Source organism: Artemia franciscana, chromosome 17, assembly GCF_032884065.1.
Source record: "Artemia franciscana chromosome 17, ASM3288406v1, whole genome shotgun sequence".
Classification (NCBI taxonomy): domain Eukaryota; kingdom Metazoa; phylum Arthropoda; class Branchiopoda; order Anostraca; family Artemiidae; genus Artemia; species Artemia franciscana.
This window is the reverse complement of record NC_088879.1, coordinates 29239927-29257489: the sequence shown is the minus strand read 5'-3', so window position 1 is coordinate 29257489 and position 17563 is coordinate 29239927. Positions and strand designations below refer to the sequence as shown.

Sequence of the window (17563 nt, the reverse complement as noted above, 5' to 3'; positions counted from 1 at the left end):
ATATATATATATATATATATATATATATATATATATATATATATATATATATGTGTGTGTGTGTGTGTGTGGGTTGATTCAATTTTTAATAATGCATTTTCCATTTCTTAATGACTAATCGATGTTAAAGCCCCAGGCTTTTTTAAAATATTGAATGGTGTTTGTGCCTCTAGTTTTTACGAATAAGTCCATGAAGTGAATGCATGGTCTTTATTGCGTAATATAAAGGATAAAAAAGTGGAGATGTCCTTAAATGGTCAATAGGAAAACACAGCTAGGGGTAGGGGTTTTTATCGATTCTGATAGTACTTTACCTCCATTTGAATATGCAATATACTTTTGCTATCCCTAGATAACGACTGTAGCACCAAGTTCGTGAGGCCCACGGCCTCACGGCCGTGGGCCTCACGAGAATGGGTTAACGCCCATTCTCTATCCATGATATTCAAACATCTCAGCCTCAAATTCACAAATAAGCAACCTAAAGCAAATGTATCATTCAAGTCTTATATATTCATCCATGTTTTTTTCAGGATCTGATTTACGATATAGACAAACGACTCTCTGTGTTAGAAGAAGGTGTTCAAAGAAATAAGATAGCAATTCATGAAATTCAGGACGAATTTGGGCGACTTTCAGAATCCGGTAAAATAAGTGCATTAAAAAATGTGGCTGCGCTACCAAACCAATTCTATCAGAGAGCCATTGGTAGAATTGCTGAGGATGACTGTCCTTTGAACCGAATAGAAAGAAAGAAAACTGATTTGCAAGTAAGTGTTAGGCTTAATGGTGTTATTTAATTTAATTTGTGAAACTTAATTAGTTCAAAATTGAATATGAAAATTGTTCCTTATCAATTAACAGAATTAGTACCTATTATTGATATATTACTAGGAAGATCCAGTTGTACTACTGCTAACAACACATCACAGCGCAAAAAATGCTCCTACCTCCCCCACTCCATCCTATACAGAGTTTCTCTCTCCCATTAAATTCAAAGTTTTTTACTCATTTTTTTGTAACCTTCTTCCTCCATATTTGAAGAAGCCTACATTGACTCTTCAAATAGCTTTCTCTCCCTGCATTGACTACCCATCAAAAACGAAACTTCTCTTCCCGTTCATCCAAACTTGTTATAAATTCGCATTAACATTATCAAGTTTGGATCAATCTTGATCAAAACTTGATTACATTATCAAACTCTTCTTTAGTTTTAAATTTCAGTTTCACGATTCTGGAACTTCCGTGCATTTCCGCTCTTACAACGCTGGTATCAAGCCCTATAATCTGGGAGACATCATAATCGGAATCCTTCTCGATAATACCAGCAACGTTTTATATCGTCACTGTACCCACCTTTCTTATTGATGGTTCTGCCAAGGTATGAAACTATCCATTTGGTCAAATATATTATTACCTAAAGTCACTTCTTCATCCTCATTTATTCTTACCTACGTTTCTAAGTTGTCTTACCATTGATTTTCAAATATTCTTCTGTTCCCTGGATAGTCAGGGCGTGCATAAATTTGTTCATATCATCAAAATGTGTAAATCAAACGTTTATTTAAATAATTTTTCTTCTTTAACCATCTGTTCATCTAAATCATCTAAAAATGTTTACTTTTACTCCATGATTTTACTCAAATCATCATTCCTGTGAGCATCTACGACAGCTGTATGAGATTAAAAGATTTTCTATCAGCTGAGTCACATATCTTTTCATAATTTATAAAATTTGACACTAAAGCATCTGATAATTCAGACATTTTTTAATTACTAATCTAAGCTTGAAAATATGATCTTCACCCTAACCAGTTTGCTATCCATTGACATGCAGCGAGTTCCTCCAAAGTTATTTAGTTAATTAGTATCATCATATGATAATTAATTATTTAATTAATAATAGTCAATAATTAGTTAATAGTGAAATAACTAATAATTAAATACTTTACAGCTAATAAGTTTATTAATTAATTATAACTTAAGAGCTATCATGTGTTTTTTATAGAATCCAAATTAAAAGGCTCTTGAGATCACTAGGTACAGAATTTATAAGATTTCTAGTTTCCATGTGGTAAATTTGTCTCTACTCTGTTACGTACCGTGTAGGAACGTCACATGTTCTATCTCAATCCAATGCATTGTATCATCCATCAATTGTTTTTACATCCGCCTAGTGTAATTCTTGAATGTGTTCTCGATAACCAACAAGAGTAGTACCAGATTTGGTATTTAGATCCTGTTGTTAATGGAGGTGACAGCTTAGTGGGTAATAGGAGAAAGAGACGTAATCGTATATCTTTGTGCGCCACCAGTGGCCCTCCAAGATTCCCGAATCTTCGCCAATTTAGCTACAAAAGGAAAGCTGCGTCAATTTCTTCCCATCCTGATTGAACGAAAGCATCCAAGTGGCACAGGTCAATGTTATATAGTCGCCTTAATGTGTTTGAGGTGTACCTTGATTCCGATTTCTAACTGATTGTGGATTGTGGTGGCCATGAAATTCAGTTTTTCTGCATCTGGGCTCTGGCAACTAATGTTTGATTTGAGTTCTAAGTACTTTGAGTTCTTTACTCAAATATTTTGAGTTTAATACCTCAATTACTTCGAGTTCTAAGTACATATTTACAAAAACCCTTGGCCGCATAATCTTTTTTATTCTAAATTAAGCTCTAAGTGAAATCATTGTTCTCTGACAAACTTTGGAAAAATAATAAAGGGTACCATCTCAACTGCAGTAAATAAACAAAGTCACTAATAAATCTCTTAGTAAAGATAGTGTTTATAGTTCTCATGTGGTAAATTTGCTTCAATTATTTGACATACCCTGTAAGACCGCCATATTATATTAAATGTCACCTGATGTTAAGTCGACATATTTGGTAGAAAAATAGTAAAGGTTACTATCTAAATTACTGTAAATAACCAAGGTCACTAGTAAATCTCTCTGTGCGTAATTCGTAATGTTTATCGTTCTCATGTGGTTAGTTCATCGCCACTCTGTGACACATTCTGTATGACCCCTGTATCCTAAATTTTAGCCGATGTTAGATTTACACTAAATCGAAGAATTTGGTAGAAAAATACAAGGATTGTCATATGGAATTTGTTTCTAGCCTTATCTATTTGTTTGATAAGTAAAAGTCAATGCACGGCAGCAAGAAATTTGTCCCCACGGACTCTGCTTCACTTTTAGTAAAACTTGTGTCATGAGTTTGATCAACAGGAAACATGCTCACCTTTCAGCTAAAATGTTAACTGTAGGGTGATCAAAGGGTGTTGGAGCTACACTCTCTTCATGGCCCCAATGATATTGACTAAAACCCTGGTGGTATTCTGCCCCAAGGAAGATGCAACAAATCTAGTTTTGTGCTAAAAAGTTGATGGTGGGAGGGAAATTTTGTTTGCCGTGGACACACATTGCTTGTCCAATTCTACATATCGAAAACCCTTACAGATTCCGCTTCAACCAGGGGTTACAACGTTATATGCTCACCACTCTGTTAAAAACTCATTCGGCTGATAAGGCCAGATACTTGTAATGGCTTCTGCATTTGAGTCAAACTGGAAATTAAAACTTATACCTGCTAGTGTCTCTTATTGAACTGAGCTTTATGGTTGAAAGCGGAATAGCACGAAAAAAGGAAGCTTGGTAGAACAGCTTTAGATAGTCCTTTGAAATGGACTGTATAACTCATCCTCATATCTCGAACTGTGGGCTCTGCTCAATAGCATGCGAAAACCTTTGTTTTTAGCCCTAAACAAGAATTATTTACATCATAACTAATACGTAATATTCGTCTATTTGGTCTGATTTCCCATAAAACAGCAGAGATTAGACTTTTATCACTTTCTTGCAATTATTAAAAATAACCGAACAGAACAAAAAAAGAAAAGAAGAGAAAGTGAATTATTGAGCTATAAAAAGAAATAAATACTAGAATTATACCATTTGTAGGAATAATAGCAACCATCTAATATTTCTAAATTTCAGATGAAAGATGTCTATAGCAAAATCCAATTTGAAAACCGAGATGGCGGTGCGTGGAAGCAAGGCTGGGATGTAACTTACGACGACGTTCGGTCAAGATGGGATAGAGGCAATAAGCTAAAAGTCTTTGTTGTGCCGCATTCTCATAACGATCCAGGTTTTTTCTTTGTTTGTTCTTGAATTAGCCTAGATAATCTCATGATAAGTCTACTTTTTGTGTACTTTCTTTGAAGGGCATCACTTACTTGTACTTGAATCACGTAACTAGATTTGTAGCTTTCGCTGGTATACGAAGTGGCAAACAGTTATACTCGATTTTGCCCGGGTTTGGGTCAAAGGGATGCGGATTTTAAGCAAGGAGGGGTTCCTGCGGTGGCAGTTTTGTCTGGAACCACCAAAGGGTTCGTGGTAGGATTTTTCATAGTTTTTCCAGGATCTAGACTGTCCTTTACTTCTCCTTTTCCAGCTTTACATTGGTTTGTAAACTTTCACCATAAAGATGTCTCCAGTTGAAAAAAAAACTTTGTCTCTTGATTTTTTTTTTTTTTTTAAGGTAATATTCGAAAAGATCAGGAATATGTGGCTTCAAGTTGCACATTTAAGCAATCACTGCAACTTTTAAAAGTTTTTTCTACTGTACAAGTTCGTTTCTACTTTACAAATTCAACGTTTTTTTTGTTTGATGCATAGAAGAAATATTTCGTTAAAGGAGAAATAGAGTGTCAAGGCTCTTCCTAAAAATACTTCGTGCTAAAATTTTTCCCCAGAAAAACCTCCCATCACGGTAAGAAAAATCTCACTTTCAAAGGAAATTCTTTGTAAAGAGTGCTGCTTCAGACGTGGATGCAACTTTATACCTTGAAATCAGCGTATACTATTCTTCAGATGCCTCACATATAATAAATAAAGGCGCGCATTGAAAGTCCAGGCCTGGTTCCCCCAAGCCGTAAAAATCAAGAATTACAAATTCTTATATATAAAATATTTTCGTGTTTGTTGTCTATATTTTCTGTGTCTATTTTTAACGAACATCCCCTTTCCTTAGCCTCCTTAAAAAGCACTTTATAAAGGTATGAATAAATTCTAATACTTTTGACTAAAAAAAAAAATGTTAGGAAATTTGGTGTTGATTGATAGTAAGAAAATTAAGTGATAAGTAGAAACTTCTACCTAGACAGCAACTATGACACTTTTTTCCATTTAATATAGACTTTTTCTTCAACACAGACAATTAATAATTTGATTAAGTTTTCAAAAGAACAACTGATTCCTGACAGAAAAGAAATACACAGTAATATACAATCAGGTACCAACGCAACCATACAAAACCCAGTGTACATAAACTACAAATAGGAGAATGTGACTTTTTGCATACTCTTTTACTGTCGAAATATCATTGTTCTTTTTTGCCTTTATTGATCTGTTTTTCATATGCATGGGAATTCTGTACCTTTTACTTGGTGGTCCTATGGTGAGATTTTTTTTTAGCTGCGGGTATATCGAGTAGACAGTGTTTTACTTAAAAATCGATAAAAGATTTAATTTTTCCTCTATTTTTAATTATCCCCTTGTAAGATTTTAACAATCACTCTATCGACACATTTAAGATCCCCCTGTTTTCCTTTACCAGAATGTCCACCAAATTTATTGCTGTTAGGATTGCTGATTCCTATTCAAAGCTATTTTGGTAAATAAGGTAAATAACACGGCACTTAACTTTACACGGTGTTGCTCATCTCCGTTTTGTGGCCCTTCAGCCACGAAGTACTAGGGTGGCAGCCATCTTGTGCTTTTGTACAACCCTTCCTGTTTACCTTCCCCATATTTCTCCAGATAGTCATTTAGAGCAGGGTGGACTCCAGTTGAGCTTACAGAGCCATACCATTGACCCCATTCCAAACCAAATAAACTGTGACGCCAGGGCTCGAACCCTTGTCCTCGGTGAGGACGATAACTCAGTTATTTGCCTTCTGGTAAACTCCTTTCTTTGGAAGATTTGAAAAGATTTTATAAAATTCGTTTAGTTTTATGATAGCCTAGTGATTTGCCCAAAATTGAAATGGGGTTTGGCATTACAGTTTCCAGGTTAGATTCGGATCACACTTCAGTACTCGTTTTCATTCATTTAATTACCATCATCTTTAATAAGTAAATACGTGACTTCTAAATTATTATCGTTTAATATTTTCTTCTTATTTGAGTAGTAATTGGGCAACTTTAATGCTTGGGCTTGTTACTTCTGGTTAGTATATTGTCAATAATATCTTCAACTAATTTAGAAGTAAATGTAAGCAGTTTATCTCTAGAGCTAGCCCAGATTATGTTTGGAACGCTTTGCTAAACGAGATGAGTTTTAAAGTATTACTTAATATTCAGGAAAATGAATAAGATAATATTTGTTGAAAAAAGCCTGCGGGTTGTATCAACACAGAATACAGCCTACAAACAAAGCTCAGGAACAAAATACAACTTTAGAAAAAAATATATATATATATATATATATATATATATATATATTGAGAAAAATATTCAGGAAAATGAATATTCCTAGAGTTTTTAGTACATCCCCACTGATTATAAAAGTAAAGAAAGCAATTTAATCAAGCTTCGCTTATCAGCATTTCAAGACTAAAGAAAGAAATGTTTTTAAGAAGAATAAGGCTGCTTCTCCTACATTTTTTTTTATTTGTTTCAGGTGGATTTCTAATTTTTGTCTTATTTATAAAAATGAGTAGACTTTTTTCATCAAAATAGTTAAGAGTACGTCGTGTACAAGGCAAAAGTAAACAAAAAAAATATATAAAAAAGGTTGAGAATTCAAACAAACTGGAATATTTAATATTAAAACGGATCAAACCCAATTCTGGCGTCCTCATAGCAGAAACATATGGTAAAAAAAACAATACTTTTGATGAACTAAGTTCTAATCCATGCATTAGCTGAGATATTATGGTTTAGCTGATATGTTTTCCTGTCATTGCAACGGTAAACCAATTCTACATCTCTTTGTTTAGTTTTTTGTTCTGAGTGTTGCCCAGAAAGTTTTTGTATTTACTGTAACAGCAGAATATTCCATAGGAAACTTTATATCAAATTTTCTATGAAGGACGCTTATAAGCCTCTACTGACAAATGCATTGTTGATCTATAGTCACAAGAACAGATTTATTTAGCATAATTCGAAGATCTACAATAATTTTTGCAAGAAAGCAAATCTTTATTATTTTTTATAATGCTGCAGGCACTGTTATAGCGCTTAGACAAACACTTGTGACAGGGTTATGACCCTTTCAAAGACACGTTGTGACAGGGTTGCTAAATGATTCTCCTTTCATATTTTTTTAGTCCTGTCAGTGTGTTTTAGTCTTTTAGAGCTTCTTCTTCATTAATATCATAGTATTTTATAATTAAGGCGTCATTTTTGTTTATAATGCATTGAAAATACGTAATTCATCCGGACTCGTCTTGTGATGAGTGTGGTCAGTTGACTCTCAGATCTCGGAAAAAAATTTTTCCTCTTTGAATGAAAAAATGTTACGAACTTTATTTTGGCTTTAAGGTTGGCAATCAGGATAAGAAACGGGCACCCCATATATGATGCGTTATATGCTCTTGGCTGCTGACAGAAATGGCCAACGTACTCTCCACGTGTTATTTGCAGTACCAATAGCATGGAAAGAATCAACGTACCATATATCAGACTGTTATGCTTGTTCAGTGGGCATAAAAAATAAAATAAAAGCATTCCTTAAATATCCTAACTTTTCCTCAGCTGTTCGATCCATCGCACTTCGTCAAAAAATTTCATATACCCAATCCACGAGAATCTGTAGAAACTTATGAAAATTCTTTTTCGGCTGAAGAAATAAAAGAAAAGGATGAAGCACAAGACCCTAATTTGAGCATTCACTAGAGTCAGACTTAAAACAAAGGCATCTTAATGATTTAGTTCGTGACTTGGACTTGTCAAAGAAACAAGAAGAATTTGTGGACAATCCCTTAACGGTTAGAATTTAATTAGGGAAGGCATCAATGTATCCGTTTTGGAAACAGATAGGAACATTTTGAGGACTCTTACTTCCAGTAAGAGTTTTAATCTTTTTGCTGAAAGTTTAGTCTATTTTAATGATACTTTAGCTTTAATGCATATTCCTCAACACGATCATACCAGAAGACTAGCATAGGTTTGTAGACATCACCAAAAGACAGCCTTAAAACTACACTATTTCATGAAGCAAACAAATTCCCTTCTATGCCACTGACCTAAGTTCCAAATATGAAACGGTAATAAGAAAACTTAAAGCCAATTTTACAGGAGATTGAAAAAAGAGAAGTATGATTGGAACTTATGCCGGACCTCAAAGTAGTTGCTATGTTGCTTGGTTTACAGGGTGGGTGTACAAGGTTAGCCTGTTTTGTATGAGAGTGAGATAGCTGATATTGCAATTAAAAAAATCATGGCCCCAACGAAAATCCCTTGAATCGGGGAAGAAAGATTGTGAAAATGGGCCTCTGGTTGTTACTAAGGAGTCTTACAACCATTACACGTAGAGTTAGGTTTGACTAAAAAGCTCTTCGAGGGTATAGGCAAGAATGGGGACGGTTTTTTTTATTTAAAGGAAAGATTCGCTAAAGGATGCTAAACGAAAAAGATGCTAAAATAAATAAAAGGATTTTTGTAGGGCCCCAGATAAGAGAGCTTATGAAAGATGATAAAATCCTGAGCAAACTGAACTACTAATATAAAAGAGTCTGTGTGTGTTTCAAAGTCATTGTTAAAAACTTCTTAGGTAAATATAAGTCCGAAACTTGCAAGAAATGCCTGAAGAACCTACTGAACTCAAATAGTCAATAAGGCTGCAATATGTCACTTCGAAACATTTCGATATTCGAAGACATTTTGAGTATGGAAAAGCAATATCAGGGAAAATAGAGTGTAAAGATGGTTGCTGACTACAGATGGATTCTCAAAAATGATATACCGGGTGCAGAATAATCAAGAAAATTTTATATAACTAGCTTTTAGACTACAATACCTAATGATCGAATCGAAATTAGCGCTGGAATTACATCTAACATTATATTATGAAATTCACGATTTCTTTTAGAATAGAACGAGTCAGTAGTATTATTACCAAAAAACTGGTAATACATCTATCATTTATTGGCTTTTCTGTAAAATTTATATTGTGAGAGCATAACGGCTTTGAAATATCTTGGCCGAAATGATCCGCAACAAAAGCTATAAAAGCGGGGGACATAATCAAGATAATGACCACAAATCAAAAGCAAAATCTTCCTAATACATAAGAAATAGCTTAGTCTAGAAAGTCGGAGATATTGTCTCTACTTCTTGGTGTAAATTTTTGTTCCAGTATTTTAAGCTTTTCAATTTCTCAGCTTCTGCATGATTGTATTATATACAGCAAATATTAAATACAGTTTGTATAATATGCAGTGAAAGTTCTTAAAGTGTGAGAAATATAATCAATACTGGCCAACGTTAAAATTACCAGGAGTCGGCTAAAGAGCATAGGTAATTTATAAGAATGAAACTAGCTTTAGTGGTGGTAAAAATCATCACCGACATCTATCCTTGCGTATTTCTTTGTATTTGTTCAGTGTAATGATAAGTCAAAGTTTTTGTAATGTATTAAAAAAAAGTCGGATCTCAGTTTCTGGAAAAAAAGACTAATTACGAAACTTGCAAAGTTTGGCAAGAAACGCCAAACGCCAGATGTGTCTAGTGATATTTTCTGTCGACACTAGTGCCAGTTTCCGCTATCGAAGTTGCGCATGCTCTTTTAAGTGGGCGACTGAAAATTTTCCAGTTTTTGTGAACACCAATTTTTTCCAGGCTGGATCAAAACTTACGAACAATACTATCAGGACCAAACTCGACATATATTCAATAACATGGTCAATAAACTAGGCGAAGATGAAGGGAGAAAATTTATATGGGCCGAAATTTCTTATTTATATATTTTCTGGAATGAAAGCTCGGATGAAACAAAGGCTGAAATTATTAGGTTTGTTAATTTTAGCATAACAGGCATACAGGGATGCCATAGATGATAATGTCTATCCCATGTTTGCTTGTGTTTTTGAAAGATCCAATTTATATGTAAAGCTTTTGAATTTTTTTGTATAATTCATAAGATAAAAAAAGATGTTTAAAAACATCCATCGCAAACTGGAATATAACTAAAGATTACTGAAGATATTTACTGAAACTAAACATTGAACTATAATAAATACCGAAAGCTTAAAATGCAAAAAAATACCATATCACGGTAAATCAATACTGTCATTAATGAACATCAGAAGTCAACACCGCAATCTTTGCTCAATTATTAAAAGATAAATGAAAAAAGAAGAAGAATACAAATAGTAACAAAATACGTATCGTAAAATACGGCAGAGTATAGAAGTGGTAAATAAGGTCAAAATGAAACTAAAGTTAGACAAAACCTAGTATAAAGTGGATCAAAAAAGGTAAAGCACAAAGAAGTCATAAGATTGCTTAAAATAGAGAGAATTTTCTAAATTTGAAAGAAAATTTAGTAGACGTAAATTTTATTTAGCTTGTTTTGTCATATCGTGTAAGTGGATGTCCCATGTAAGACTGGATTTCGATGTCTAGAATGAGGAGTGGTATGTATGGGAAACATGTGGTTTAAGAAATGATGTGAGCTATTCGAGAAATTCAAAGCACATATGGAGCATTTATTGTGTTGCGAGACCAACACTTCGGTTTTGTCGTGTTTTTTTTTTTTTTTTTTGTTTTTTTTTAGCACTCCGATTTCAGCTGGATCCTAGAAAGTAGTAAGTGTCTAACCTCTGCGGTTTTTACGGAAAGTGTGGACCTTAGGTGGGATTGATGAATATGACTTTGCATTTTGGAAAGCTTCTTAGAATTCTTGTCCGGGGCCAAAAAGGATGATTTTTGCTTGTCCTTTAACTAGAGCCTATAGGGTGCGAAATGAATTTGAGTTTTATAGCCTGTGTCAGAGAGAAATATCTGAAGTTATGCAGTCAAGCGTTCGTTTCATCAAACCATGTTTGTGCTTTCGAGTGGAAAGCTCCGTTCTAGCAGGCAAGCAGGCAGGCACCAGTTTCAAATTGAAGAGGGACTAAAATCTATAAGTGTTAAATATATGTGGCAATTACCTGGCCCCACAGCCAATACATTCTCTTTGAGTGATAAATAGAAAAATTTACAGGAACAAAAAGTGGCATTTTCCCACGGGTCCGAAAGTGCTGCCATCTATTGTTTCTATTCTACCCATTTCTGTTCGTAATTTCAGCTGAGTTTATCATTCGGTTTTTCGCACTTAGGATTGCGGTAAAGAAATGGTACCAGATGTACTTCTTTTGACGTTAGAAACTTGGCCTATGGCAAAAAAGTCAACTTTTGAACTAAGACAGATATAATTTTTTTTTTTTTTTTTAAAGGCAGTCGATAGCTCTTGATGAGCTGATCAAAGTATATGTTATCCATTTTTTGGTAGAAAAATTCCTTCATGAGATATACCAGTTTGAAAGTTTAAAGGGGTTGACAACTTCACTAGTAAGGTACACACTCAAACCAAAAATAGACCGATACCAGTTGCGAGATATATAGGGGAGTTTTAAGGATTATTCGGCTGTTAGCTCAAAATCATCTTCGGCAATGAGTGGTTGCAACTTTTGCAAGTTGGTGTACCTAGTATTTATTTTTAAATCCTTACAGATTAATAACTTCAGTGTTTAATCGAAGCGGGGAAACAAAACCAAAGTGTGCTCTAGCAACACTTTGCTCGGCGAAGCCGAACAAACCTTGCCACAACACCTCACGTTGCCTATGCAACGTGAGGTTGCGTTTCATTGTAGCTTTTGCGAGTTGATGTACCTAGTATTTATTTTAAAACCCTTACATATTAACAACTTCAGCGTTTAATCAAAGCGAGGAAACAAAACCAAAGTGTTGCTCTCGCAACACTGCAAGATACTTTTTATTTTTGCACTGATATAGGTATCTTGGAAAATTTTAAAAGCCAAAATTAACGAGCTTATAAATCTTTTGAGCTGATTAAGCTTTTTAAGGCTTTTTTCATGAATTTTATTATTTCATTATTTTTTTCTTTTTTCATGTTTAATGAAACAGGTTCATTGAAAATATTTTGAGTCTTATCAGAATAAGATGCTATGTAATATTGCAGTCATGTAGATATCTCTCAAAATTTTTATTAAGCTTTTAAGCTTTTTTTTGTGATGAGCTGAGAGGCTCACTGAACATATTTTGAGTCTTATCCGGTAAGATACAATGTAATATTACACTCATGAAAATACCTCGCATAATTTTGGAAAGTAAAAATAACAAGGTAATTAAGCTTTTGAGGAAACGTTCTTCCTCCATTTTAGAAACGACCAGTTTGGCCAGATGATATCAAAGTGGTAAAGATGTGTATATTCTCGTAAGTATAAACAGTCTCAAATGTTTAAAATAAAAATAGTATTAAATACAGTCAAATAGTTATTTGAAGTTCTTGGCGTGCTTTCACATCCCATTAAAATAGTAATTGTACACGATACTATGGTACGTGTCAATGGGCCGCTAGTCACTCTACAGAAAATATTTTGAAGGGACCCAAATCGATTCCAGGAAGCCTGTAAAGCCTGTTTTTCCTGATTCCAGTAAGCCTGTAAAACCTGTAAGCCTGTTTTTTTGGTCGTAAGATCTCAGAAGTCTTATGTGCCAAAAACTAACTCAAAGTTTAAGATTTTAGGTGTTTAAAATTATATAGAGCTAAAAATGGCACTCAAGTTGAAATGTTCTTTGATAAGATTTACAAATTTCTAAGGAATTTCAGACACACTGCCTATATACCTGTTAAAATAATTTTTTATAATAGTAATTTATAATTTGGACACGGTAATTAATGACATAAACATTTCGAAGACCACACTGGTGAAAAAAAGATAGATCTAGTTAATCAAAAAGAAAAATCTAATAAAATACGCAAAACAAACTTAAAAGATGGACATAAAGAAAATTAAGTTAAAAGAGATACCTAATCATATTAATATGGAAAAGGCGATTGACAAATCAACATCTATGAATGATTGATATGAATTTAATGAATGGTTAAATTGAACCATTTAATGATCGAATTAATCATTCATTAGGTAGGCCTATAGTTTTATTTTTCAGTTGAAATTTTGCAGTAGGTGTGATTACATGACTATTTTAGTTGTTTTGTTTTATTTTGTTTATCGTATTTTATTCTATTTTATGTGTTTCTTTTTGCACTGAAGACGACTGTGTGGAGGACGAAATATTTGCATTGTTTTCTGTTTTCACTGGCTGAAATGTTTCTTTGTTTATACCAATGATTTTTTTTTCCATATTTGGTGGCCCTGTATTTTCCCTGGGAAAAATTTCAAAATCATTAATATATCTTAAGTGGAAGTAGAACTTCTCGGACAACAGCTATAAAAAGGAAAAAGTACCATAACGTGTGTCCATGTAACGAGAAATGCTATCTTTAGGTATTTGTTTTGTAACGTCACTTGATCGCTCTCTGAACTGGAAACTATTGACTCGATGGAAGTTAAAAACAGTGGCCATTTATATAGGAAACCTTTATCCCTCTGTTTTTAAAGATAAAGAAAATCATTTACAGCCTGTTTTTCACTGACCTCTTATTTTTCTTGTTCTATTTTCTCTGACAATAGCTTGGTACTATGTCAATAATTTTCTGCCGGGAGGGGGTCCACGGGGAAGGAAGCTTCTGGGGATGAACTTTTCAGGGAAAATTTTACACTGGTGGAATATACCAGAATTCTGATAGAGATACTTTATATGCTTCATAGATAGAACTACCTGTTGATAACTTTAAACCTCATTTTAGGTTGGTGAATAATGGTCAGTTAGAAATTGTAACTGGTGGCTGGGTGATGAACGATGAAGCAAATACTCACTATTATGCTATTATCGAACAAATGGCTGCTGGTCATGAGTGGCTCACAAACAATTTAAATATAAAGCCAAAGTAAGTACCTTGCCCTATTTTTTGGCTTATAATTTTGCCCTTGCCCTATACTCACTATTATGTGATTATCGAACAAATGGCCACTGGTCATGAGTGGCTCACAAACTATTTAAATATAAAGCCAAAGTAAGTACCTTGCCCTATGCTCACTATTATGCTTTTGTCGAACAAATGGTCGCTGGTCAAAAGTGGCTCGCAAAGAAGTGGCTGGGTTTTTAAACTGAAAGTCATGAGTGGCTTTTAGTTTAAAAACCAGTTTCGTTACCAATCAGAGTTCAACCTGTCAACATGTCTCTAAGTTCAAAGCTACTGTACCAGAGATATTCCGTGATTATTTACCTTTTGCATGACTAAATGGCAGCCCCCTCCTTACAACCTGATTTTACAAATTATTGAATTTAAAAGGAAAAGTAACGGATTTGTTAATGCTCATTACGGATTTTTTTTGTCAACTTATAAAAGTGATTCAAGAACTCAACCTACAAATAATTCCATCCCAAATGAAGTAAATAACATTTTAGATTCTCATCATCAAAAAAGTGCAGTGTCCTTAAGCTCAATGAATATTAATGGGGAAAAAAAGAGGATTAAGCTCATCAACTTTAGCCAGTACAAGTGACATAAATCTAAAGTTCTGAAATTGTACCTGACCTCAGTCTCGCCTCTATTGAATCTAATTATAATCCTGACCTAGAGAACACAGATGCTTGAATTTGTTTTGGCAGTGCGGAAGTGAATCTGCCTAATAATAATGAATTCCCTCCTAATATTTGCAAATGTTCTAAGATAATTTTGGCAGGTATTTGCAAATTAGGAGATAAATGTAATTTTGGACATGATCGTACTCTGAGCAAGCTTCAGGAAAAAAAAAATCTTTATAATAATGTTATAAAAAATGCAAGTTTTTTAAGCAAGGAATTTGCAAATTAGGTCCAAAGTGCTCCTATAATCATGGATCTATTACCCCTAACCTCAAAAAACGAACTGAAGCTAGTCCGAGAGTTTTTTCCCGTTTTTTATTTATTAAGTACGACCAAAAGAAGTGCTCGTTATTGCACTTATGTCGTTTTTACCTCACTGGCAAGTGTACTAAAAAAAAAGTGTAATTTTGACCATGTACCTTCATGTAAGTTAGCATCAAGCGGGCGTTGTTTCGGGGAGGATAACCCACGGATTTATGTCACCTCTTCCTTTTTGCAAAAAAAAAGAAAAAAAAAAAAAGAAAATCAAGCTTTAAACAAAAGCCAAGTGCACAAACTTGGGCAGTCCCAGTTGCTACCAGTCAAGGATTCCACGCTGGAAAGCCCCTTTTTTAAGGCAGTACTACGGATCTCGTTCCTCCCTTATTAAATACCCCTCATTACCTCCCTCCCTATCCGATAAATAGCAACATGTCCCAGGTATCCTCTCCCAGAAACGCCCCTCCAAGCCAGAAATTTACTCACGACCAGTCAAATCACCATCGCACCCAAACCCTCCCACGATCGCTTCTTGCTCATATCCCTCCAAGTCACAAACCCCCTTGAATACCCTATCCATTCCATGCGCCCAAGATATTGCTCACTGGTTCGGGCCTCCACCCGTCATTTACCAAAGTAAATCCGACCTTCCTCCTCCCAGAAAGTTTCCATCCTACTTCCCTTTCTCAGCACCTTCTTGCCTTTCCAACCCTCCCCCTTTACTCTCTGTAAAAGATCATCCCAACGTGACTCCTGCTTACCCTATCTCTAAGAAACCCCACCTCCAGCCCATTTGTTATATCCCTCGTGCCTAACCTGTTAACGTGACTCAGGTCTGAGACTTTTTGTATTTAATAATTGACTTGTAATAAATCCTAATTGTTCTCACTTCCCGTCAACTGGAAACAAGTTGCACCTTCCTCATCATGCTTCGTCCATATCCTTGGCCGTCCCTCCACCTCCTAAACAAGGTAAATCCTTCTCTTACCTTTTTTTCTCTAAAGCATCATAATATTAAATTAGAACCCCACCCAGGTCGCTCTCAAACTCATCAAGTCTCCCTGTCGCGATTCTCCAACTGTATTATTTCCCCTGAACTTTTAGTTACTAATGCTGAAAGTCTTAATTTTGAAAAGCTTACCGAACTCGAGGTGCTTTCAGAATCAAATCTAATAGATATTATAGCTATTATCGAAGTACAGATCACTGGACTAGGCCTAGACAAAAAAAAAAAATACACAGGAAGACAACCGATCTCCACATCACCTAACACCATCGACAAATTATGCTTTATCGTCGACATCAACCTATTAAGACCATGATATTCAGCCAGGGGTCCAGATAAAGGGGGTTGTAAGATGAAGAGGGGGAAGTTCCAAGGTGTCGGAACGCGGTGTCAGCACGCGAAAATTTACCTATTTACTTTGGAAATTTCACTTATGTGACCGCACTTGCCGTCAAACTAAACGATTTTGTTGACATATTCTTCAAATCCCTCCTCCAAACTTTAAACCCTAGCTGCAACCCTGTATCCAGTGTGCCTAGGATGGATTTGCTAGCAAGAGACCGTATTATATGAATGTAAAGTAATGTTTCCACATTGATATCTGAACGGTTAAAATCTAAATTCCCGCTATTGAAATTTGGGTTTCGAATAATCAAATTCAATAAATATCTTACACTTCTTTCAATCAGATTTTCACGTATTTGTGTTTATGTAACTAAATCGGCTTAAAACAGTTTTACTGTCTAGACTAGAACTTTATTTGGTTTAATCGTTTTTCTAATTTTTTTCTAAAATAAATCTTTTTCGCGTTATTTGGAACCCACATTCAATTATTGAGGCTCTTGTTTGGTGTGTAATAGACCAATGAAAGTTCTTAAGCCGAACTGGCCAGCCATGACTACAAACAATAAAGAGAGATAAAACTCAATGATCAACGAAACATCAAATGAGACTGCGGCCAGTAGAGACAAAAGATATTAAAGACTGAAATAACGCGGATTTTTCGCCTGTATGTAAACTAGGTGTCCTCAGCACAAGATACAAAGAAAAAACGCTAAACTAAAAACAAATAAAACCACCACCAATTTTAAATAATACAATTGTCACAACCGATCCACGTAGGGAAAAGGAGCCATTAGAGATACGTCAATGAGAACATCAGGCTCAAGAACAGATAATAGTTCGGTCAATCTAAGGTTTAAGCTAACAAAAATTCTCTACAGCATATAAAAAATCGACCAAAATCGGACGAGGCAAAATTGATCGATTTTCGTCTTTTTTTCGAATATGACGACTTAAAAAAAAAAAAAAAACAATCTGCACGTAGAGAAGTCGGTAATAGGTAAATCTGGTACAAAAGTCACGAAAATTCACTTTGTTTTTGTTTTGAATGCCCATGCTCTGTTCACTTAAAAAAAGAGAAGAGACTATCCGATGTGAAGAAATTGTTCTGGGCCCGATTCCTGGAGAGAAAGCAAGGCGTAGCTCAGATACAACCCCCCTCCTTCATGATTGGAATGAATTTTTTTATTTTGTATAAAAATCGGTTTTATTCTGTATTACCAAACTCTGTT

General features: G+C 34.7%; 1 protein-coding gene across 2 annotated transcripts in view; it reads left to right on the top strand.

Moving 5' to 3' along the window:
* The window catches only part of LOC136038119 (alpha-mannosidase 2-like), a 165071-nt gene that overhangs the window by 19918 nt on the left and 127590 nt on the right, over nt 1-17563 (top strand). For both annotated transcript variants that reach the window (XM_065721140.1, XM_065721141.1), the window contains 4 exons: nt 534-770; nt 3995-4148; nt 9848-10019; nt 13884-14024. In XM_065721140.1, coding sequence (XP_065577212.1) covers nt 534-770; nt 3995-4148; nt 9848-10019; nt 13884-14024 — 704 coding nt within the window. The remainder of the gene's footprint in view (nt 1-533; nt 771-3994; nt 4149-9847; nt 10020-13883; nt 14025-17563) is intronic.